The 18,285-nt window shown below is 45.8% G+C and overlaps 1 protein-coding gene across 2 annotated transcripts in view; it reads right to left on the reverse strand.

The window, feature by feature from the left end:
- LOC149371697 (uncharacterized) overlaps positions 1 to 18,285 on the reverse strand; it is a 160,724-nt gene that overhangs the window by 135,212 nt on the left and 7,227 nt on the right. For both annotated transcript variants that reach the window (XM_089565939.1, XM_089565940.1), the window contains exon 2: positions 4,828 to 4,875. In XM_089565939.1, coding sequence (XP_089422065.1) covers positions 4,828 to 4,875 — 48 coding nt within the window. The remainder of the gene's footprint in view (positions 1 to 4,827; positions 4,876 to 18,285) is intronic.

The raw sequence follows: 18,285 nt of genomic DNA on the forward strand, positions 1-18,285 counted from the left end.
TGTTAGACGCGCCAAAGCACGGTCCTGCTTGGTTGTTCAAATTGCGAGGCAGAGCCTTGATTGTCTTAGCGGAGTATGGTTATAGTTATCTCATAGGTGCATGCTCAGGAGTTAATCAAGCTAACTTTAAGAAAAAATTGGAGATCGCAAAATATACATGCAAGTACACCACATGCACAACTCCACAATCCCGTAGTAACCAGGACACGACAAAAGAGAAAGAAGCCGGCCTCGCAAAAAAAAAAGCCCTGGCCAATCCCCCGCCGTGGGTATGTGCCATTAAGCCTGAGGACATCATCATCATCATCAAAGTGCTCACGTACAGAGCAAGCTTGCTATTGGGCTGGAAATGAAGTCGAGATTAGATAACATTGATGCTTTTACGACTACTGTGTGCTCGATCGAAAAAACTCAGTAGAAGCAATGCCAGATAAATACGATGGAGTCCTCTCACGCATGGAAAAGCAAAGCGCGGACACAAGTGGCCTAAAGAAACGCGTGAAAAAAGTCGACGAACAAGAAATAAAGACATCGAGGCGAGAAATGAACAGTCTCGAGCAGTACAGCAGACGGCTCAGCATGGAAATACATGGGCTGACTCAACATACCAATGGCAAACTTCTGGAAAGAATTAACCTTCTGGCTGATGAACTTGAGATTGCTAGACTCTCAGAGGCCGACTGTGAGGCAGTGCATCGACTTCCACTAAGGGGCGAAAAAGACGCGTCAGACAAGGTCGCCCCTTTGCTACTCCGATTTTCATCACGTTTGACTAGGGACGGCTAGGCGGGAAGAACAAATCGCAGGAGAAAGAGTCTAACATAGCTTACAGCTCAAAACAAGGAACTGTTGCGGAAAATGAAGTCAACGGCAAAAGAAAAGGAATACGAGTTTGCTTGGGTTAAGAGCGGAAAGCTGTTCGTGCGTCGTGGGACTCGTAGCCAGATTATCAGGACTGCTTCCGTCGACTGCCTAGAGAAAATAAGATAAGCATTCCGATATGCCCAAGAGCTATATTGGCGTTATGCCATTGACAAACTGCATTTCTAATGGTGGCTATTACGACGCTGTTTCTTTTCGCGATTGCAAAACATAAAGACATTTTCTGTGTGTCACACAGCCTAGGGAATAAAGACTCGATGGATATGTTTCTCAACTCGCTAAAACCTGAGTTTGACTTGTTAGCGTTCACTGAAACCTGGTTTTCCAATGAAATGAATGCTATCGAATTCGATGGGTACAAACATACGTCAATTTTTCGTAATATTATGAGAGGTGGAGGCGTCGCAGTTTAAGTGAAGGAACATTTGAGCTGCAATGCTATTTCAAACTATTGAAGGAAGGAATGAAGGAATTAATTTCTCTTTCGCACAGTAGAGTACAGTACAGTACAAAGAAAAGGGGACACTGGGCACCCAGTACCCCAGGTACACACGATCTTCAGTGGGTTTGCAATACAAGGCATACATACAGGGTCTGTTCTGAAAGTAGTAGGACTGGTTTTTTCCTGGGAAAACGGCTGGACGAGAGGCGATCTGCGCGTGCAGGATCGTTGAAGGGGGATATTGGGAATGCTGGGGAAAATCGGCAGTCGGCTCTCGGCCGTTGAAGAGAGCAGGTCGCTTGTACTGTGAACCCCTGTCGAAACGTCTCGTCACGCAGAATCATAGAGCTTTTTCTGGATCAGCGATACGTGATGATCAAATTTTGTGTAAATCTTGGTAAAACGGGCAAAGAGACTCACGACATGATTAAGGAGGTCTACGGTGACGCTGCCATGGGTAGGTCAGGTGTTTTTGAGTGGCACAAGATGTTCCGAGAAGGTCAGGAAAGAGTAGAAGACGACGACCGCTCCTGACGCCTTTCGACCAGCAGGACCAACGAAAATGTATAGCCAGTGAAACATTTACTGAACAGACATTGTAGGATGAGTATCAGAATGATTTCTGATGACTTGAGCATTCCTCAAACCCAAGTTTTTGAGATCGTGACAGAAAACTTAGGCATGAGGAAAGTGTGCGCGGAGTTGGTGCCGGGAGTGTTGTCAGAGGAGCAAAAGGCCAACCGGAAAGCGATCTGCCAGGATCTTCTTCATCATGTGAATGAGGACTCCGATTTTTTGTCCAGCACAAGGCGGCAACACTCCCTCAGGCCCCCTATAGCCCCGACTTGGCACCGGCAGACTTTTTTCTATTCCCCACAATAAAATCGACGCTCAAGGGGAAACATCACGGATCGGTAGAGGCAGTTGAACAGGCCGTGACGAGGGAGCTAAACAGCATTCCGGTCCAGGCGTTCCTGAAGGCGTACGAAAACTGAAAACTCATTGGCAGCAGCGTGTAGGTGCGGAAGGGTGCTACTTTGAAAAATTCTAATCGTTTGTACTATTCCCTTGAATAAATTTTATTTTAAAAAATGAGTCCTACTACTTTCAGAACAGACCCTGTATATCATTTTTGCGGGAACGTTGAATGTATAGAGCGCATTCATGTACTAAAGAGAAAAAAAAAACGAATACAGAATGTCGACATAAACAACTTTAAATACAATAAAACATGCTTATTTACGATGTTGTTGCAATGTCTTCCAAAATCCAAAGCATTGATAAAAGTCTATTGCCAAATCAATCCTCATTATGAGACGGTTATGATACAGTGCGAAAACACAGTATCTCTAGCAGTATACTGACCTCGTTCGGGGACACGCACTTTAGACATTCAAAGTGCCCCTGAGATGCCGGCGCCGCTGCGATCGCCGCGCCGTTATTGCTTCTAGTGCACGGCACGGGCTCGGGCCGGGCCGGGACATGATCTGTTTAGCCGGGCCTGGGCCGAGCCCGGGCCTGAAGTTGCGGGCCCGGGCCGGTCTCGGGCTTAAACCTGCGGACCCGAGCCGGGCTTGGGTCCATACAGAAACGGCTGGTGTCCGACTATTCATTCGCTATTGCAGAGTGAAGTACACAACTGCGGCATTGGAGCAGCGACACGGATGAGCTATGGGTTATAGTACGCTCTGAGAAAAAAACTAAGCTTTATTCATTGACTTCTTTATTTTCTTATTCCCATGCCGCGGCGGCTTAGTGATCAAGGCGCTTGATTACTGAGCCGGGAAGCCACGGTTTGCTCCTATAGCCTCCGCGGCCGCATTTCTATTTAGGCGGCAAGCATGACAGACATGTATTTTGTAGTATCATTGCTCGTTGAAGAAACCCAGGTGGTCGAAATTATCCGGAGCCCTCTGCTTCGTTGTCTCTCACAGCCTGACTCCCCTTGGGCCCTTACCCCCCCCAAAACATAGCTTTTATTTTACCGCTATATTTTTCTCATGTGAGAAAATTCACAAACTAATGCGGGTTTGGTTTCCTTTTTGAAAAGCTGACCGCAACGTCTCGTAAATAGCCACAAAAGCTCGCGAGAGTTTGTAAATCTCATCTCATAACCACGTCTATCCCTCCTCGCGTCTTCAACCTGGTTGTCATGGCAAGAGTTTTGCCCTGTAAGTTATCACGTGGTTCGCGCGTTATATTCTGCTCCACCAGTAAGAGTAAAATCTTAATTGGCCATTGATCGTTCGTCATCCCAAAACATACCTATTCACTATTAGAAATGGATTAGGGAAAAACACATTAGTTCAGGACGCTTATAGACTTCAAACACACACCATGAAATACTCAAGCCTTTTAGCTTTTCGTTTCTGCTGTAAGGCGACAAGTTCGGCTATGAGTTCAACCTGTGAGATCGCGTTCACTAAAAAAATGTCATCCCACTGCTTGCTAGGCAGCTTCAATGTTTATACTTCGCGGGCGGCAAACTGATTAAAATGGTGGGGGAATACAAAGCAGTCTATTACGCGCGTATGCAGCCCTTTTTATTTGGCTCTCGGAACTTCCGAGTTTATCTTTGCGCGCCTACACGAGATCACTGTCCAAAAGACGGGCCTGGCGAGCACTACTCCTAATCATTTCCTTCTGGGTTAAAAAGAACCAACTTTCTTCAAGCCAAACTGTGGTTTCAGAACCTTTGTCGGCCAGTTTCCTATCGGTCTAGTATAGGAGTCTACTTGCTTATGTGCAGTATACCTCAAGCGTTACTGTGAAACGGGCCGGGCCCGGGCTGGGCTTCACTCCGGAATTCACGGGCCGGGCCGGGCTCGCTAGAGCGATAATTTAGCGGGCCTGGGTCGGGCCCGGGCTTGAAGCCGCGGGCTTAGGCCAGACTCGGGCCTCAGGTCTCGGGCCCGGGCCGGGCTTGAGCCTCATTTTGAGGCCCGTGCAGTGCTCTAATTGCTTCCGCAATTCTACTCGGGATGGCCAGTGGTCAAACCACAGCCAATTTTTATTGTACTGTTTGAGGACTGTCCTCAATGGAAACCTTGCTACCGTTTGAAAGGCAGTATATGTGTGGGAATGTGGCGTGCGCGGCAGAAATGTCAGAGTAGACGTAAAGCGTGCGCGATTTGGGGAAACACCCAGCGGGGGGGTATGTCGGGCTTCATAGCGCATATTTAGCGTCGCATTTTAAAACATTGGCGGGGGCTTAGCATTGGTTAAGCCTAGTAGGTTGCAAAAGCAGGTGTTTTATACTGCATATGAAGTGCCTCTAGCGGGAGGAGCGCGGCGCGCCGTGCCAAGCGGCCGCCGTTACCCGACGAGCCGAGTTGGTAGCCCGTCTCTCGCTCCTGGTATGACGTCACGCAGTGACGTCACTAGGCATGGTATGACGTCAGGGATCATTCTAAAGGTCAAACGTGCCAAGTGGCCACCGCTACGCGAAAGGCAGTTATTGGGAGTAGTATTGCTTTCGCGATAAAAAAAGAGAGCTGACTTACCAGCAGCATGGCACGTCCTCTGGAACTTCGCGAGAAGGCTTGTTGTACCTACGAGTGCCAAATACAAGGTGTTAAGAAGCTGCGGAGGGGAAAGAGTGGGCCAGTAAGGAAAATATGATAGGAAGATAGAAGGAGAGTACTCGCCATGAGCGAATCACTGAAGCTTGCCACTGGATTGATGCAAAAGGAAGCAGCGAGGAGGAGGGGACGAATTTTCTGAAGGTATAATTTCTCTGTTTTAGTGAATCGCGCTGTGAGTAACAGAATCGTAATGGGCCTCACTGTGTGTACTGTGCAGCCCATGCCGACAAGATCGCAAAAGAATTGTCTCAAGGAAGGAAATTACCTTTTCCAGTAACTTATCTCCCGCCGGAGTAGAACGACTTTCACCCTTTCTTGCACTTACAAGTACGCTGTATGTGCCTGCTGGTTGGTTTATGTGGGTTTAACGTCCCAAAGCAGGTTATGAGGTACGCCGTAGTGAAGGGCTGCGGATAATTTCGACCACTTGGAATTTTTAATCCTGCACTGATATCGCACAGTACACGGGCCTCTGAAATTTCTCCTCCATCGAAATTCGGCCCCCGCGGCCGGAATCGAACCTGCTTCTTTCGGGTCAACAGCCGAGCGCCGTATGTGTCTACTAATTAGTGGATTAAGTCCGTTGCGACGATAGGCTGAAAAGGACGCTAAAGCGAAATAACTAGGCAAGACGGATAGACTATTCCTCGGGTACACTGCCGACCTCTCTTCTGCGCGGAATGGCGGCTGCGTCGCCGAGAAAATAGCAAATGAAAGTCCTGAAACCCTTGCAAATTCAAGTTGCCCGCGAGAAATGAGAACCATGACGCCATTTTCTATGGTGCATGCGCAGTAGAGACCAACCAGAGACGCCACTTCCGAAGACTGGAAAACAAGCCGGAAATCGTAGTTCATCGCGGCAGGGTTCAAACATGGGCCGTTTCAGTCGTTTTCTATACATGACGTCATGAAGTCAAAGTACGCTTTTAGCTTGATGACATCCATGGAAATGTGGACGCCACATGGCTCAGTTAAAAAAAAAAAAAACGCTCTTTCTTCGCACGACAAATATCTGAAAACTTAATTAATACAAGATCAGTGTGCTTTAAATAGAGAGGGAGAAAATTTTATTACGACGCAACGTTAAGCGCTGAGGCAGGGGCTTAGCCGGAGGGGGGGGGAGGCTTATGGGGCTTCAGCCCCCCCCCCCCCCCCCCCCCCCGAAATTTTTCGGACTGTCACCGACCGCAGCATGGCCCAGGTATATATCACGACTTCTGCTATGATAGTTTTCTTCATGCCTGGATCAGCTGTCTTTTCGTGTGTACAGTTTACTATCTGTGATTACGCAAGAAGTTTATTTGCCTTGTTTGACGCGTTATATGAAATGAAATGAAATGAAATTTATTTCAGCAGAATCGGGGTACATATACTTGGGGATTTTTGTTTTTATATCTGCTGAGGTTCACGAGGCAAAAGGCGTCCATATGGCGCCTGACGGGGCCTCGTGACCTTCACGCACGCTGTGCGGCGAACAGTGCCAGTATTTGCTGAAGGAGACCTTGTACATTAGAGAAGTCGCATGCGCAGTCTTTTTCAATTCAAAACAAAAAGAAATAAACATAAGCAATAAAAGCAAAAACAGAGCATCGACAAGAAAAAGCCAACAAGACAATCAAAACAAAAGAAAGAAATATACATAAGTAATAAAAGCAAAAACAGAGTATCGACAAGAAAAAGCTAACAGCACAAAACAGTTTCACACATTCTTTGGTGACGTCTCGGGTAACATCAGTTTGAAAACGTTATCAGGGTATAACTCGCCAACAACAACGATTGAAGGCCAGTCCTGGTTCTGAGTTAACATTCGAGTTATAGAGTGACTTTTGCTTAGATACGCAGATTTAATGGAGACATACGTGTATTTAAATATCTTGTTGCGAGGTTCTGTGTATACATACAGTGACTTTGTTTCCAGTGCCACTTTTTTGTCCCTTGTCAAGTTGTAACTTCGCACTTCTAATACTTCGTTTCATCTTCGCACTTCTAACGGTATTTTGCAGAACTCCTCGTTTATACATGTGCTCGCTGTTCCAACTAAAATTTCGGTGCAATTACTCGCAATACATGACCGGTGACAGCTGCTGCTACGCAGTACACTGGAACAGAGGACAGAGTCGTTGAGATTTTTTCCTGGCCGTTGCATGTGTACAAAAATGAACGACAAAGATTCATTAAAATATTTGTCCTCTACTTGCTAATTTCATGGCCTTTATGTTTTTCATCTGAGCGGCATGCACTGCTTTGCTGGTTTCGAACTGATAGAGTTCTAGACTTCGTGTGATATTTTCTTTACTTATTAAATACGCAAAAACATGGAAGCATTGGTATCAGTTATGTATGCCACGATTTTTAAGACATACGAATGCATTCTTTTATTTAAAAAGAACACATATCTCACTTGTCTAGACAGTGCGTAGCGTTATCTAATACACAATGGCATTGTCAATGGCAATGCATTTATTATTTTTGCATTTGATCCCTCCACAAATTCTATGAGGAGGCCGCGCTGCAACATGAGCCCCACCCCCCCCCCCCCCCCCCCCCTCTCGAACAAAGTTTCTGGCTACGCCACTGCACTGAGGATATCATGTCCGACGCATTCGTTACAACGCGGTCTCAGGACCACGGCCGATGTCTGGACGACGGGAACACGCGCGGAATGCCACGACGAACAATGCTTCATAGGCGAACTGCGCGGCTCCGTTTCAGTGCTCTGAACTCTTTCTCGGTTTCAAATACAGAACGTTCTTAGGATTCCCGTCAAAGCACTGCTTTCCACGTGCGATAGATTTACACTGCAGAAAAACAGGGTAAATTAAAATAAAGCCAAGTAGGCTGTGAATACAGATGCAGGCTTTGGTTGTGCGAAACGACGATCGAAAGTCCTTAGGATATGTCATTCCAAAGGACGTTTTTCAACGTAATTCATATCGGTTGGACCGCAACGCTATAGCTATAGTCCAAAGGAGGAGCCCACTGCGCGCCACACGCCTTTGTGGTTGGAATAACAAATAGGACATATATTTAGGGTCTTTTTTCTTCTTGCACAAGAACAATCTGCCTCCAAAAGATTCCTAAACTTGTACCCCGAATGGTGCCTCCAAGAAAATGCAGTTTGCTATAGTGCGCAAGCCTGGCTAGCGTGACGCGAAAACTAACGGATACGTCGTACTTAATTTTAGAGTTGTGTTTTCACTTGACTATTGATGAATTTAAGAAAGCTAACAGTCATCAGGAAAAAGTACAAGATTGGACAGCCACCGCCACCGCTCAGTTGGTAGATGTCGTGGGTTCGGATCCTACCGGTGCCATGTGGTTGTTTTTCTTCTACTATCTTATCAGTTACTTTCCAGCCAGAAGTAATTACGCAACAAATATGCAATTAATCAATACCACATCTTAAAAAAATTGCCGACGATTACGTTACTTCCTAATGCGAAATTCGTGCGCAGCTCATTCCAGCTTTTCGATAAATTGAGGCAAAGAATTCGACCAAGACATGTACACTCGCCGTACAAAGTAAATGGAAGGCGACTTTGTCAAAAAAAAAAGTAATTTCTTTAAATCTAAAGCATAATGGCTCATGTTTGTTGGTGCACAGTTCAATTCGCAAAATCACAATTAGGCTGCACCTATGTATTCAAGGGTGCGTGAATTCGGGCGGGGGGCAATGATTAATTTTTTTCGTTAATATTGCCTTCCATTTACTTTTGACGGCACCTGTACGTACACTTACAGACAACTTGTTATTTTTCAAACATTTTCCTTCTTCAGGAAACACTCCACTAAAAGTTCTCGACTCTCATGAAGGAAGCTTTGTGGTCGGTGAAATAGATGGATATATGCTCGACTTGCTGCACCAAAGTCTGGTTCTCAAAGACGAGGTCTATGCAAGCATTTCGCCAGGTTGTCACAGCCGTGGGGGGTGTTACGAGTGACAGGAACGGGATGTTCTCCCGCATAAGTTCTTCTTTTTTCCCGCACGCAATAGCTCTATGGAATGCCCTGCCAAACACCATTGTATCATGCACTAATCGCAAATCATTCCGTGAAATACTAAAGGACCATTTTTCGTGAGTGCAATCTTTTCAATTATATGTTGTGCTTGAGACAGACAAGTGTCCTTGCTTTTTTTCATTCCTTAGCCTTTGTTTACTCATGTGTTAAATTTTTTTTTTTACTTGTTACATATTGTATAACCTTTTCGACGCCCCTTACCTGTTGTACATCTCTATTCCTTTGCAATGTTATTTTTTTTTCTTTCTTTGTAGTGTTCTTGTCTTGTTCGTACAAATCTTGAGTTTGCTCCCCCCTTATGTAATGCCCTCGGGCATAAATGAAATGAAATGAAATAAGTGGTAAAAAAATTCCTGTTTGTCTTTGTATGTGCTTTAAAGACCCCACCCACCGTGTCCCCTGCAATGGTTGATCGCGAGAGTTCGCTCACAGTTGTCGGCGCTAACGCATGCAGCCCACATTTCTCTCATCACCCCACGTGCCTATAAGCGCGATTCAGGCGTCCACTGGTCCAGGGAGCCAGTTATGCGCACCTCACTTCCTTAAAATGATCGGAGTGTAAAACGTTGTCAACGCCAACGCGAAGTCCACGCAGACCCCTCCTGTACCCTCTGCCACCACCCCAAAGCTACTCTCGACCATATCCTTTTCGTCTGCCCGGCGGATCCTCCCCCGCGGGGCCTGGGGCACCTTACCACTTGGGAGGCTCGGGAGACCACTGCGCTCTAAGGACCCGGCCAAGCAAGCCATCGCCGCAGGCCGGGCTGCCAGTGTCTTGAGCCTCCGGGACATGAACGTTTGAGTGCAGTTGGGCCTTGCGGGGGCCCAAGGACCTACGTGTCCAAAACTTCCTTGTTCTAAATAGTTTTCATCATCATAATCATCACCAATGCCAATGAACACAATGAACGCTGACGACCTATATGGCTTCAGCGCCGCGTTTCTGCCGCAACGTTGTCAATGCCTGCAGTCCACATCTCTCAACTCATTACCCCACGTACCTATAAGCGCGATTCAGGCGTCCACTGATGCGCACTTCCTTTCCTTAAAATGGTACAACGTTGTCAATGCCAACGCATGCAGCACACATCTATCACTACCGCCACGTAGCTTAAAGCACGATTGAAGTGTCCACTGTTCCAAGAGGGCAGTTATGCGCATTTCCTTTGCTTTCGAAGCTCCCGCTCCGTTGGTTTCGCAGCTTAAAGCGTGGCTAAGGTGTCCACTGCTGCTTACAAAGGGCACTGGTTACAAGTGCGACGCCGCGAAAAACAGAAACGGGCGCCAATAAGCTGCGCTCTAAAACAAGCACTTAGCTTTTCATGGTTTCGATTATTGTTGGTTTCCTTAATATGTATGTCATATGACGAGTTCCTCATTTCCCTATATTACATCATCTCCCTATAAAGCTAAGTTCGAAATGTACGCTTTAGAAACAAAGAGCCAAAACACTGGCAGAGACCGCAAGTCTCGTCGGTATCATTCTCTCAAGTTTTATATGCCAACGCAAACGACGTCCTGCTCTTGGGCTGTTCTTATAGAAGAGATGCTGGGCCGTTCAATAATGATAAAAAAAATATTCACTGCGTACAAAGACAGGCATCACTACAGACGCCGAAGTTTTGACGATTGAGGGGCGGGGGGGGGGGGGGGGGGGGGGGGGGGGCATGAACGACTCGGAACATCTGCAGTAAACGAGAAGACAAGCAAATATCTGTTCTGGCGACTGTACCGAGCAAAAAAAAAAAAAAAAAGAAACACCGGAATATCCTCGTTTCATCCAGGGGCAGTATGTTGTATCTTTTAGCTTTGGTTTCTTTTTTTAATGGTCGATTGTCATTGCTCCCCCCTTCCAAAGCAGATGAAACTAAACGCAACAAAATACGGCTCCAGTATTTGAAAATGGGGCCCGTAAGCCTTGTTAATATCATGATCCAGATAAGAAAAGTCAGCGCCTTATGAAGTCACTTTTCGCAGGCGCGCCAAACAACGCGAACACTTAACGACATTCCTATTTTTCTGTCCTGACTACGCCGGAGTCATGACGAGACAACAAAGAAAATTAACCTGCGGAGACTACAGAGACTATTACTTTGGAGCCAATAAACGCATCGAAGACCAACTGCACTCCAAAGCGAAAGAAATTCACGCTCGTCGTGACCGTTAATGCTCGGTCGGTGGACAACTAACCGGCTCCGAAGTTCCTGCGAACGGTTGCTCCTCTGGTTGTTACATTTGAGCGGGTTCACGCGGGCTTCAGACGCATGCGATAATCCGCGCTTAGTTCCATCACACGCGATGACTCATGCAGAGTCGTACCTATTCTTGTACGGCGAGTGAGTGGCCTAATCCATGTTCCGCGAGAACGAAACAGCTGCGTGGAGCGGAAAGGCCGTCTCTGAAAGGGTTCGCGGCCACCGTCGGCTAGAAATGGCAGAGGTCTGAGGAAACGTCGCATTGTGACAATGGACCAGCGAGGCGATAGGCAGGAGCGATGCAACGGAACAGTGAGTTTGCATGACGTAGTATGCACTCTGGCAAAGGAACAAGACGGCGGTGTGTCTAGAATATTTCCTAAAGTTTCGAGATTTGAAATTATCGCTTGTCCTTGATTTTCAGAGGTCGTTGTCGAGATGTAAAGTACGGCAGCGCTTCATCGAGCAGCTATTAACACGGCTGCGGCTGAAACAACAATGTGACCTGGACCAATTCAGCGGAAAACCTGTAGTTTACCCAAGCTTGTTGCCGCTATACAGGCACTCCGCTAGGTACTTCTTCCTCCCAACGATCAAGTCAACTGAATAATGCTTCCAAAGCTATGACGGCGTGGACATTACTGAGGTACTGAGGCATCATGTTTATCGGCACTAAGACGCTTTCAGTGCCGGAATGATGCTTCCCTGCACAGCATTCAACATCGTGCACCGCAGGGAACACATCTCAGAAACGACACTTTGTTCTTCATTACCGCCTCGTTGCCGCAGCTGTTTTCCTCACAATACTTCCTCATTAAGATTTCCAAATGAGAGGGCCATATAGGCCCCTTCCCATTCTTATTTTTTCCTTTATTTTTCGTTGCCCCCTAGTGTTGTATAGGGACATTCCCTTTTTAATACTACTGCCATGTTGCGTAGTGAATTGTATTTTGCGCTGTAGCTACACTGTGTTGTGCGATATGCTGTCAGTCATATGGCGTCGACTGCGTGGGGGGGGGGGGGGGGAGGGCTCTCCCCTCCCCTCTTCCCTCAGAAGATAGAACGAATGGGTCAGGGGACAGCATGTCTTCCTTCGCACGGCTTTGGACAAATCGACTAAAGAACTTGAGTTGCCTGAAAGCTGGAAGAACAGAACAGCGCAGATCTAATCACAGCCGTAAACTACCGCGCAGGTTTGTCTACCACCAACAAAGGAGAGGGATGACAGGTGGTTTAGACACCCTTTACCATCTGACTGGCAGTGGGAGCTTGTGAACGTCTCCTTTTCCAAGTCTTTATACCGAATCAAGTGAATTGTCGCTTTATAAGCGCAGGTTTTTCTTTGGTTTACACTCTTTTTAACTTCAAACTCTCCTCGACCAACCGAATTATGTCTTGTCCCGAACTATGGGACGCACCCTTCAATATAAGCCGTTTGTAACTGCGCATTTTGCCTTTCGCATGAAGAGTGCCTCACAACGCTAGTGTTGCCGTATTCTAACGGCTTCTTGAAGCTCAAGCAAATCTTGCTCCCGGGGTCGAGCCAGACGTACTGTGCAACATGGCCTCGACAAACTACAACCAGACCTACAACGTTTCTTTCGAATGGACCGAAAAGCGCCAATCACGTTGGCTACAAAAGAGACCTTGCGATCGATCAGACGAATAATCCCTAAGGCATCTATCTATTTTCTCAGCCGAATTTTTGGGGTGGCTAAAAACTGTAAATTAAATAGCCAAACGTAAATACATAAAACCACATGTGGGTACTGACTCGCTCAGTTTTGTGTTGTCTCTGAGCTCCGTCCCTTCTTTGAAGTACTTCGTTGTTACTTTGTTGCGTGGAGAGGTTATTCATGGACAGCAGAGTAACCTAGTCATTGTATACTGCTGGGTTCCGAGGCACATCGGAATCGCCGCTAGCGAGGAAGCCGACCGAGCCGCTAGCGCCTGTGTGAATAGAGCAGTCTACATAAACAGCCTCCCGGCCAGAGACTACACATAATCCTTGCGAAAACAAATAAAATGTTTGTGGCACAACGAATGGCACTATGAGCTCCATAATAAATTCCACAGCTTTAAACCCATCTTAAACGAATGGCGGAGTGCCAGACACTGGGAACGGTTCTGCGAGGTGGTCTTGTGTCGTCTGCGAATTTGCCGTAAACCTAACACACAGCCACCTCTTATTTTTTTTTGCAGATTTTTTGATGATTTTGCCATTTAGCTTAGTCAACAGGGCGACCACTCTCGGAGTGCTATTGTTCGCGGTTCACTTCGCGGTGATCCCTCAACAACAACGGAATCACTGCGTGTGAGCGATAAACGCGTTGCACTAAAAGAGCGGGATGTCCACTAGATCGAAGCAGCGAGACTGTGTGCGATAAGGCGGAGTACCAAAAACGTATCATGGGTCCCCTTGACCCTGGCTTTCAGCACACGCTGGGAACCAATTTGTCCACAGCCCGCGCTTTCAGGGCACGCCAAAGGTGCGAAGTGCGCTTAGTGTAATACGATCGCGACGCTGTTTTTCCATTGGTTGTGCTACATCAACGTTGCTTCCTTAGAAAATTGCCCCAATGGGAACATGGTTGTGGAACTGTGCGAAAAAAAAAGCAGTAGGGCATTAACGTATAGTTAAACCGAGTCAAAGTGCGCATCTGTTAGGTTGGTTGACTCGAGATTTTGGTTAACTTTGCAGTGTTGTCGGCACGTCTGGCGACGGTGTTAGTTCCATAGGTTGGATAGTATTATTAGCTGATGAAGACGACGATGTGCAATGTAAAGCGCGAGAGTGGTTACATTGAAAAGGAATACTTTTAACGCGAAACAACTAAGAACGCGAAACAACTAAGAAAGGACGAGGACAGAACAAAAGGCACGAAAGAGCGCCATCTCAACTAATCTTTATTAAGGCGGAAGCCTTTAATGCCTCATCGTTGTCGACAGAAGGTTGTCAGCAGAGGTGTCACGCTTTTCTAGTCAGACCAGAAAAAAAAAATCTTTGTGCATTTGTTGCCAGTCACCATCCTTCCGTTCCGCAGCCGAGCGTGCTAATGGCTACGCTACTTCCTGCCAACGCATATGTAGTTCTCCTTGTCTAGGACGCTGGAGAGTGTTTGCAGAAAGGCGTCGAATCAGACGGATGCCTCCCAAACGCCCTCTAGTGTCTCCAGCATTTAAGATTAACAAACAATTGTGCACTTAATTAACATCTTAACCACTCATCAAAGAGACAAGCAGCAACACCGCGCAAAAGGCTCCCCCCCCCCCCCCCCCCCCGCCGATTTTTTTTTTTTGGCAGAAGAAACGGTCGTTTTATTGAGTGTTTACATTAGTTCGACAGTAGGATTAGTTGATGAAGGCGATGATGTGCAAGGCTTGGAATGACAGTCACGGCAATATTTATTTTATTTGTTTATTTATCATGGCTTGGTCAAGGTCACCCTCAAGGTGAAGCTTAGCACCAACTCGGTGAGGTGGTTGGAACTTGCGAAGTAGCGCTTTGGCACTCAAATAACGGCTCCGACTAAACAATCACCGCCATGGTTAACGTGAAGCTCTCTTACTATGGCGGACAGGAGGGGGAGGGGGGGGGGGGGGAGAGGGGGGCAACAATGAATTAGTGGCTGGCCTCGCCGTAGTGTGGTCCTTACTGAGTTAGCCCATAACGTAAGAGTAGCGCAAAACCAGGACGACGGACACAAGGGGAGAGAACACACACCAACAACACAGGCGCTAACTTCCGACTGACGAAGAAAACCAAACCCAACCAAGTGAACGGAACCCGAGCAAAAGTAGCGCATGCGCTGACCTAAGATAAAAAAAAAAATCGAAAAAAAGGTGTGAAAAATGCGATAAAAAATGTGAGATCACGGATGTTTTGAACCCAAGAAGGCCAGCTCTCGTTTAGACAAGGAAATGGACGGAGTACTAACGCAGTTATCTTGTAAGGCAGAAATCTGTGCAGCTTCCACAATTTCGCGAGTTAGCTTATCTCTACTCTTAGCAACGACTGAGCATTTGTCCAAAAAAGGCACGCACTTGCAATCTTTGCAGTGCAAAGCTAGATTGCTGCCGGTATAAGTTTTCATGTTATTATTGTGCTCTCGAAGCCTATCGTTCAGGCACCTACCGGATTGCCCAATATACTGCTTGCCACAGGAGAGCGGAATGTTGTACACAATGCCCTTAGTACATTTAACAAATCTTTTCCTGTGGCGGATGGTACACTGCTGCTTTTGGGAGCTATGTGCGGAGGGCACGGACCTTTTGCATAACACACTGAGCTTTTGTGGAGCTGAAAACACCACACGAACGTTTGCCTTTTTCCCTATTTTCTTGAGATTGTGCGCGAGACAATGGACGTAAGGAATGACAGCCACCTTGCCTCGGTATGGATGCCAGTCGGTATGGATCAATACCGACTTGCCCAAATTTCCACCCTGGTGAGTTAGCCCCACTCAAATGCATGCGGCTCGTTCACACTCTGCGGAAACAGGAACGCTGTCGTATGCCGACACTTATCGCAGTGCTACAATCATAATAGAATGACACGAAAGATGGCTTTCATTTGTTGCTGGCACTGCTCTCAAATGTAGCCCAGGAACGAATGACCCTCAAAGGAGGCCCTCCAGCTGCGATGACGTAGCAGTCAACCTTCTTACACCTGCTAGCGTTGCCATCACGGGCAATGCAAAGCTCTCTTCTTATGCCAGCTGTCTGGGCACGGCCTCAGCGCACATTAGTTCTTACACTTGGAATACGTTTTTCGCGAAGACACCGGGGCAGCGGAGGGGAGAATACAGTGCAGACAGCATCGTCAAGGGCTGCACTTGTGGAAGTGATTTCGAGTCAACTCCATTGCCGCTTATCAGAGTACGCACACAACTTGTCGGTAGGCCCAGTGCTTACCTGGTTTTACCGAAAAACACCGATAAACATCCGTCGGTAAAAATGTTATGGAATCGGTCAAAACCGAAAACCACCAGTTTATGGACATGCTACGGCTATTCGAAAGCATTTCCACTTAGACACTTACATCCTAAGTTCCTTTTTGAATGTTGAAGAAGCATTCGGCGCCGTACCGCCGATATTTTAAACCCTCGTCGACCACGACTTCACCTCAAGGCTTCGTTTCCTCCCTCAAAGACCGCAGTGGACACAATCAGAGCATAAGCAGCCTACTCGATTTGAGCGAAGCTCTTTGCCAGTAAAACAAATATTTCTGGTCGGTGAAAGGAACCATTTCTGTTCTAGTCTACAGCGAAAAAACTTCCCATTCGGCCGAGTTTATGGGGAAAAGGTCTAGCCGTTTCGGTGGAGGGTACTGGATTATGGCTTTCACGATATACCAGGAACTGCGCCGTTAATTTGAACGCTGTCTATTACATTAATTTATTACTTCTTGAACAAAAGAACTTCTTCAAAATGAGACCCCTATTTTCTACCAGCCTGTGGCCAGGTTTTGTTAAGCATTAGCTCGAAATTTCGTTGTTCCTGAAAAGTTCAAACACCCTGAGAGAGAGAGGAGTGAAACGCTTCAAGCACTGGTTTAAACTACAATATTCGAAAAATTTTTGAGAATGGCCTTTGTAAACCAGACATCTACCTTTTTACCCGAGGCTACGAAAACGCTTCGTTCGGAGAAGAACCTTGTACACAAGAAATCTGCCTTGTCCTTGATGCGGAGCTTGTCCCCTTGCTAAACAAGTGAAACCAAGCACCACCAGTAGGCCACTGACGTCTGCACAGCCTAATGAACACTTTCCGTTCACTTCAGCTAGGGTATCATTATTTCGAGTTTGTCACCTGACCCACTCTTTCTCTCCTATCTCTTAACGTTGACCCTATTGTTTTCCTTTTTTAAGATTTAATGCCCTCAAGATTAATACCTCAAAAACTAAAGCTATTATTTTCCGCCCCAAGAACAAGAACATCCAAAATAATGATGGTATATTTCTTGATAATTTTAAAATAGATGTTGTTAGCTCTTTCAAAATACTAGGTGTATTTTTCAATGAGAAAATGACTTGGGACGAGCACATAAATTACATAGCATCTAAACTATCCCGTGTCATAGGAACAATTTACGCTCACAAAAACATTCTACCTGTAAATGTGAAAATGCTTTTGTATAAGTCATTGTTCTGCTCGCATCTTAATTACTGTCACTTGGTATGGGGAAATACATCTTTCACAAACCTCCGAAAACTACTTACCCAACAAAAAAGAATTCTTAGAATAGTATATAATGTAGCATATGACCACCCATCCAAACCACTTTTCGAGAAAGGGGACATAATGCCAATTAATGATTTATATGCATACTACTTACTCTTTAAATACAAAACCGAAAATAAAAACAATACTCCTTTCATTGCCACACTGGCTTCATTATGCAAAAAACACGCATCGTACAAAACAAGAAACAACGAAATATGGCACATTTATGCATACAGAACAGGGTATGGCAAACAGATGCTTAGGTATAGTCTACCGCACTATCTCAACCTCTGCCATAGTCACAACATGACTGTTGAGCACTCGAAAAAAAAAGAGTTGCAAAACTTTGTTTCAAGTATATGTAACCGGGTGTAACTTTGAATTGTAATTTCTGTAATTTTGTATAATTTTTGTGGTTGTTATTTTGTAACTTCTAAATTGTAATTCCTGTAATTGTGTTTAAATTTATGTTATTACAATTTTGCAATTTGTAATTTTTGTGTAATTTTGCCTTTACGTTTGATTTTTACGCGTTACAAAGTGTTACAGTTGTGTCAGAAAATAGGTTCTGTTCATGCTTCCTTTATTTCGTTAGTATTACTGCCACGTTTTTCTTTTTTTCTTTTTTTTTCTTTCTTTTTTTAAGTTTTGCCGGTATGCTGTTATGTTGTCTGCATATTTTCCCTGTACAAGTTATATCTATTTTTGGGGAGGCGAGAGCTCGTCAAGCTACACCCCTAGCTTTTTCTCTCTGCCTCCCTCATCCTTGTGATGAAAAATAAAGGCATTATTATTATTATAGCTCAAGGCACTGTCACCAATTTAAGTGCAAACCTCTTCGTTAGCCTCCAAGTTTCTACACTTTAGGCGGGCACTAGCTTATAGCAAGCAACTAATCTATACTTTCTTCTTGAGGGACCCTGGAGCTGATATTCAT

This window comes from Amblyomma mixtum, chromosome 1, assembly GCF_055824585.1.
Source record: "Amblyomma mixtum isolate Tamu chromosome 1, ASM5582458v1, whole genome shotgun sequence".
Classification (NCBI taxonomy): Eukaryota; Metazoa; Arthropoda; class Arachnida; order Ixodida; family Ixodidae; genus Amblyomma; species Amblyomma mixtum.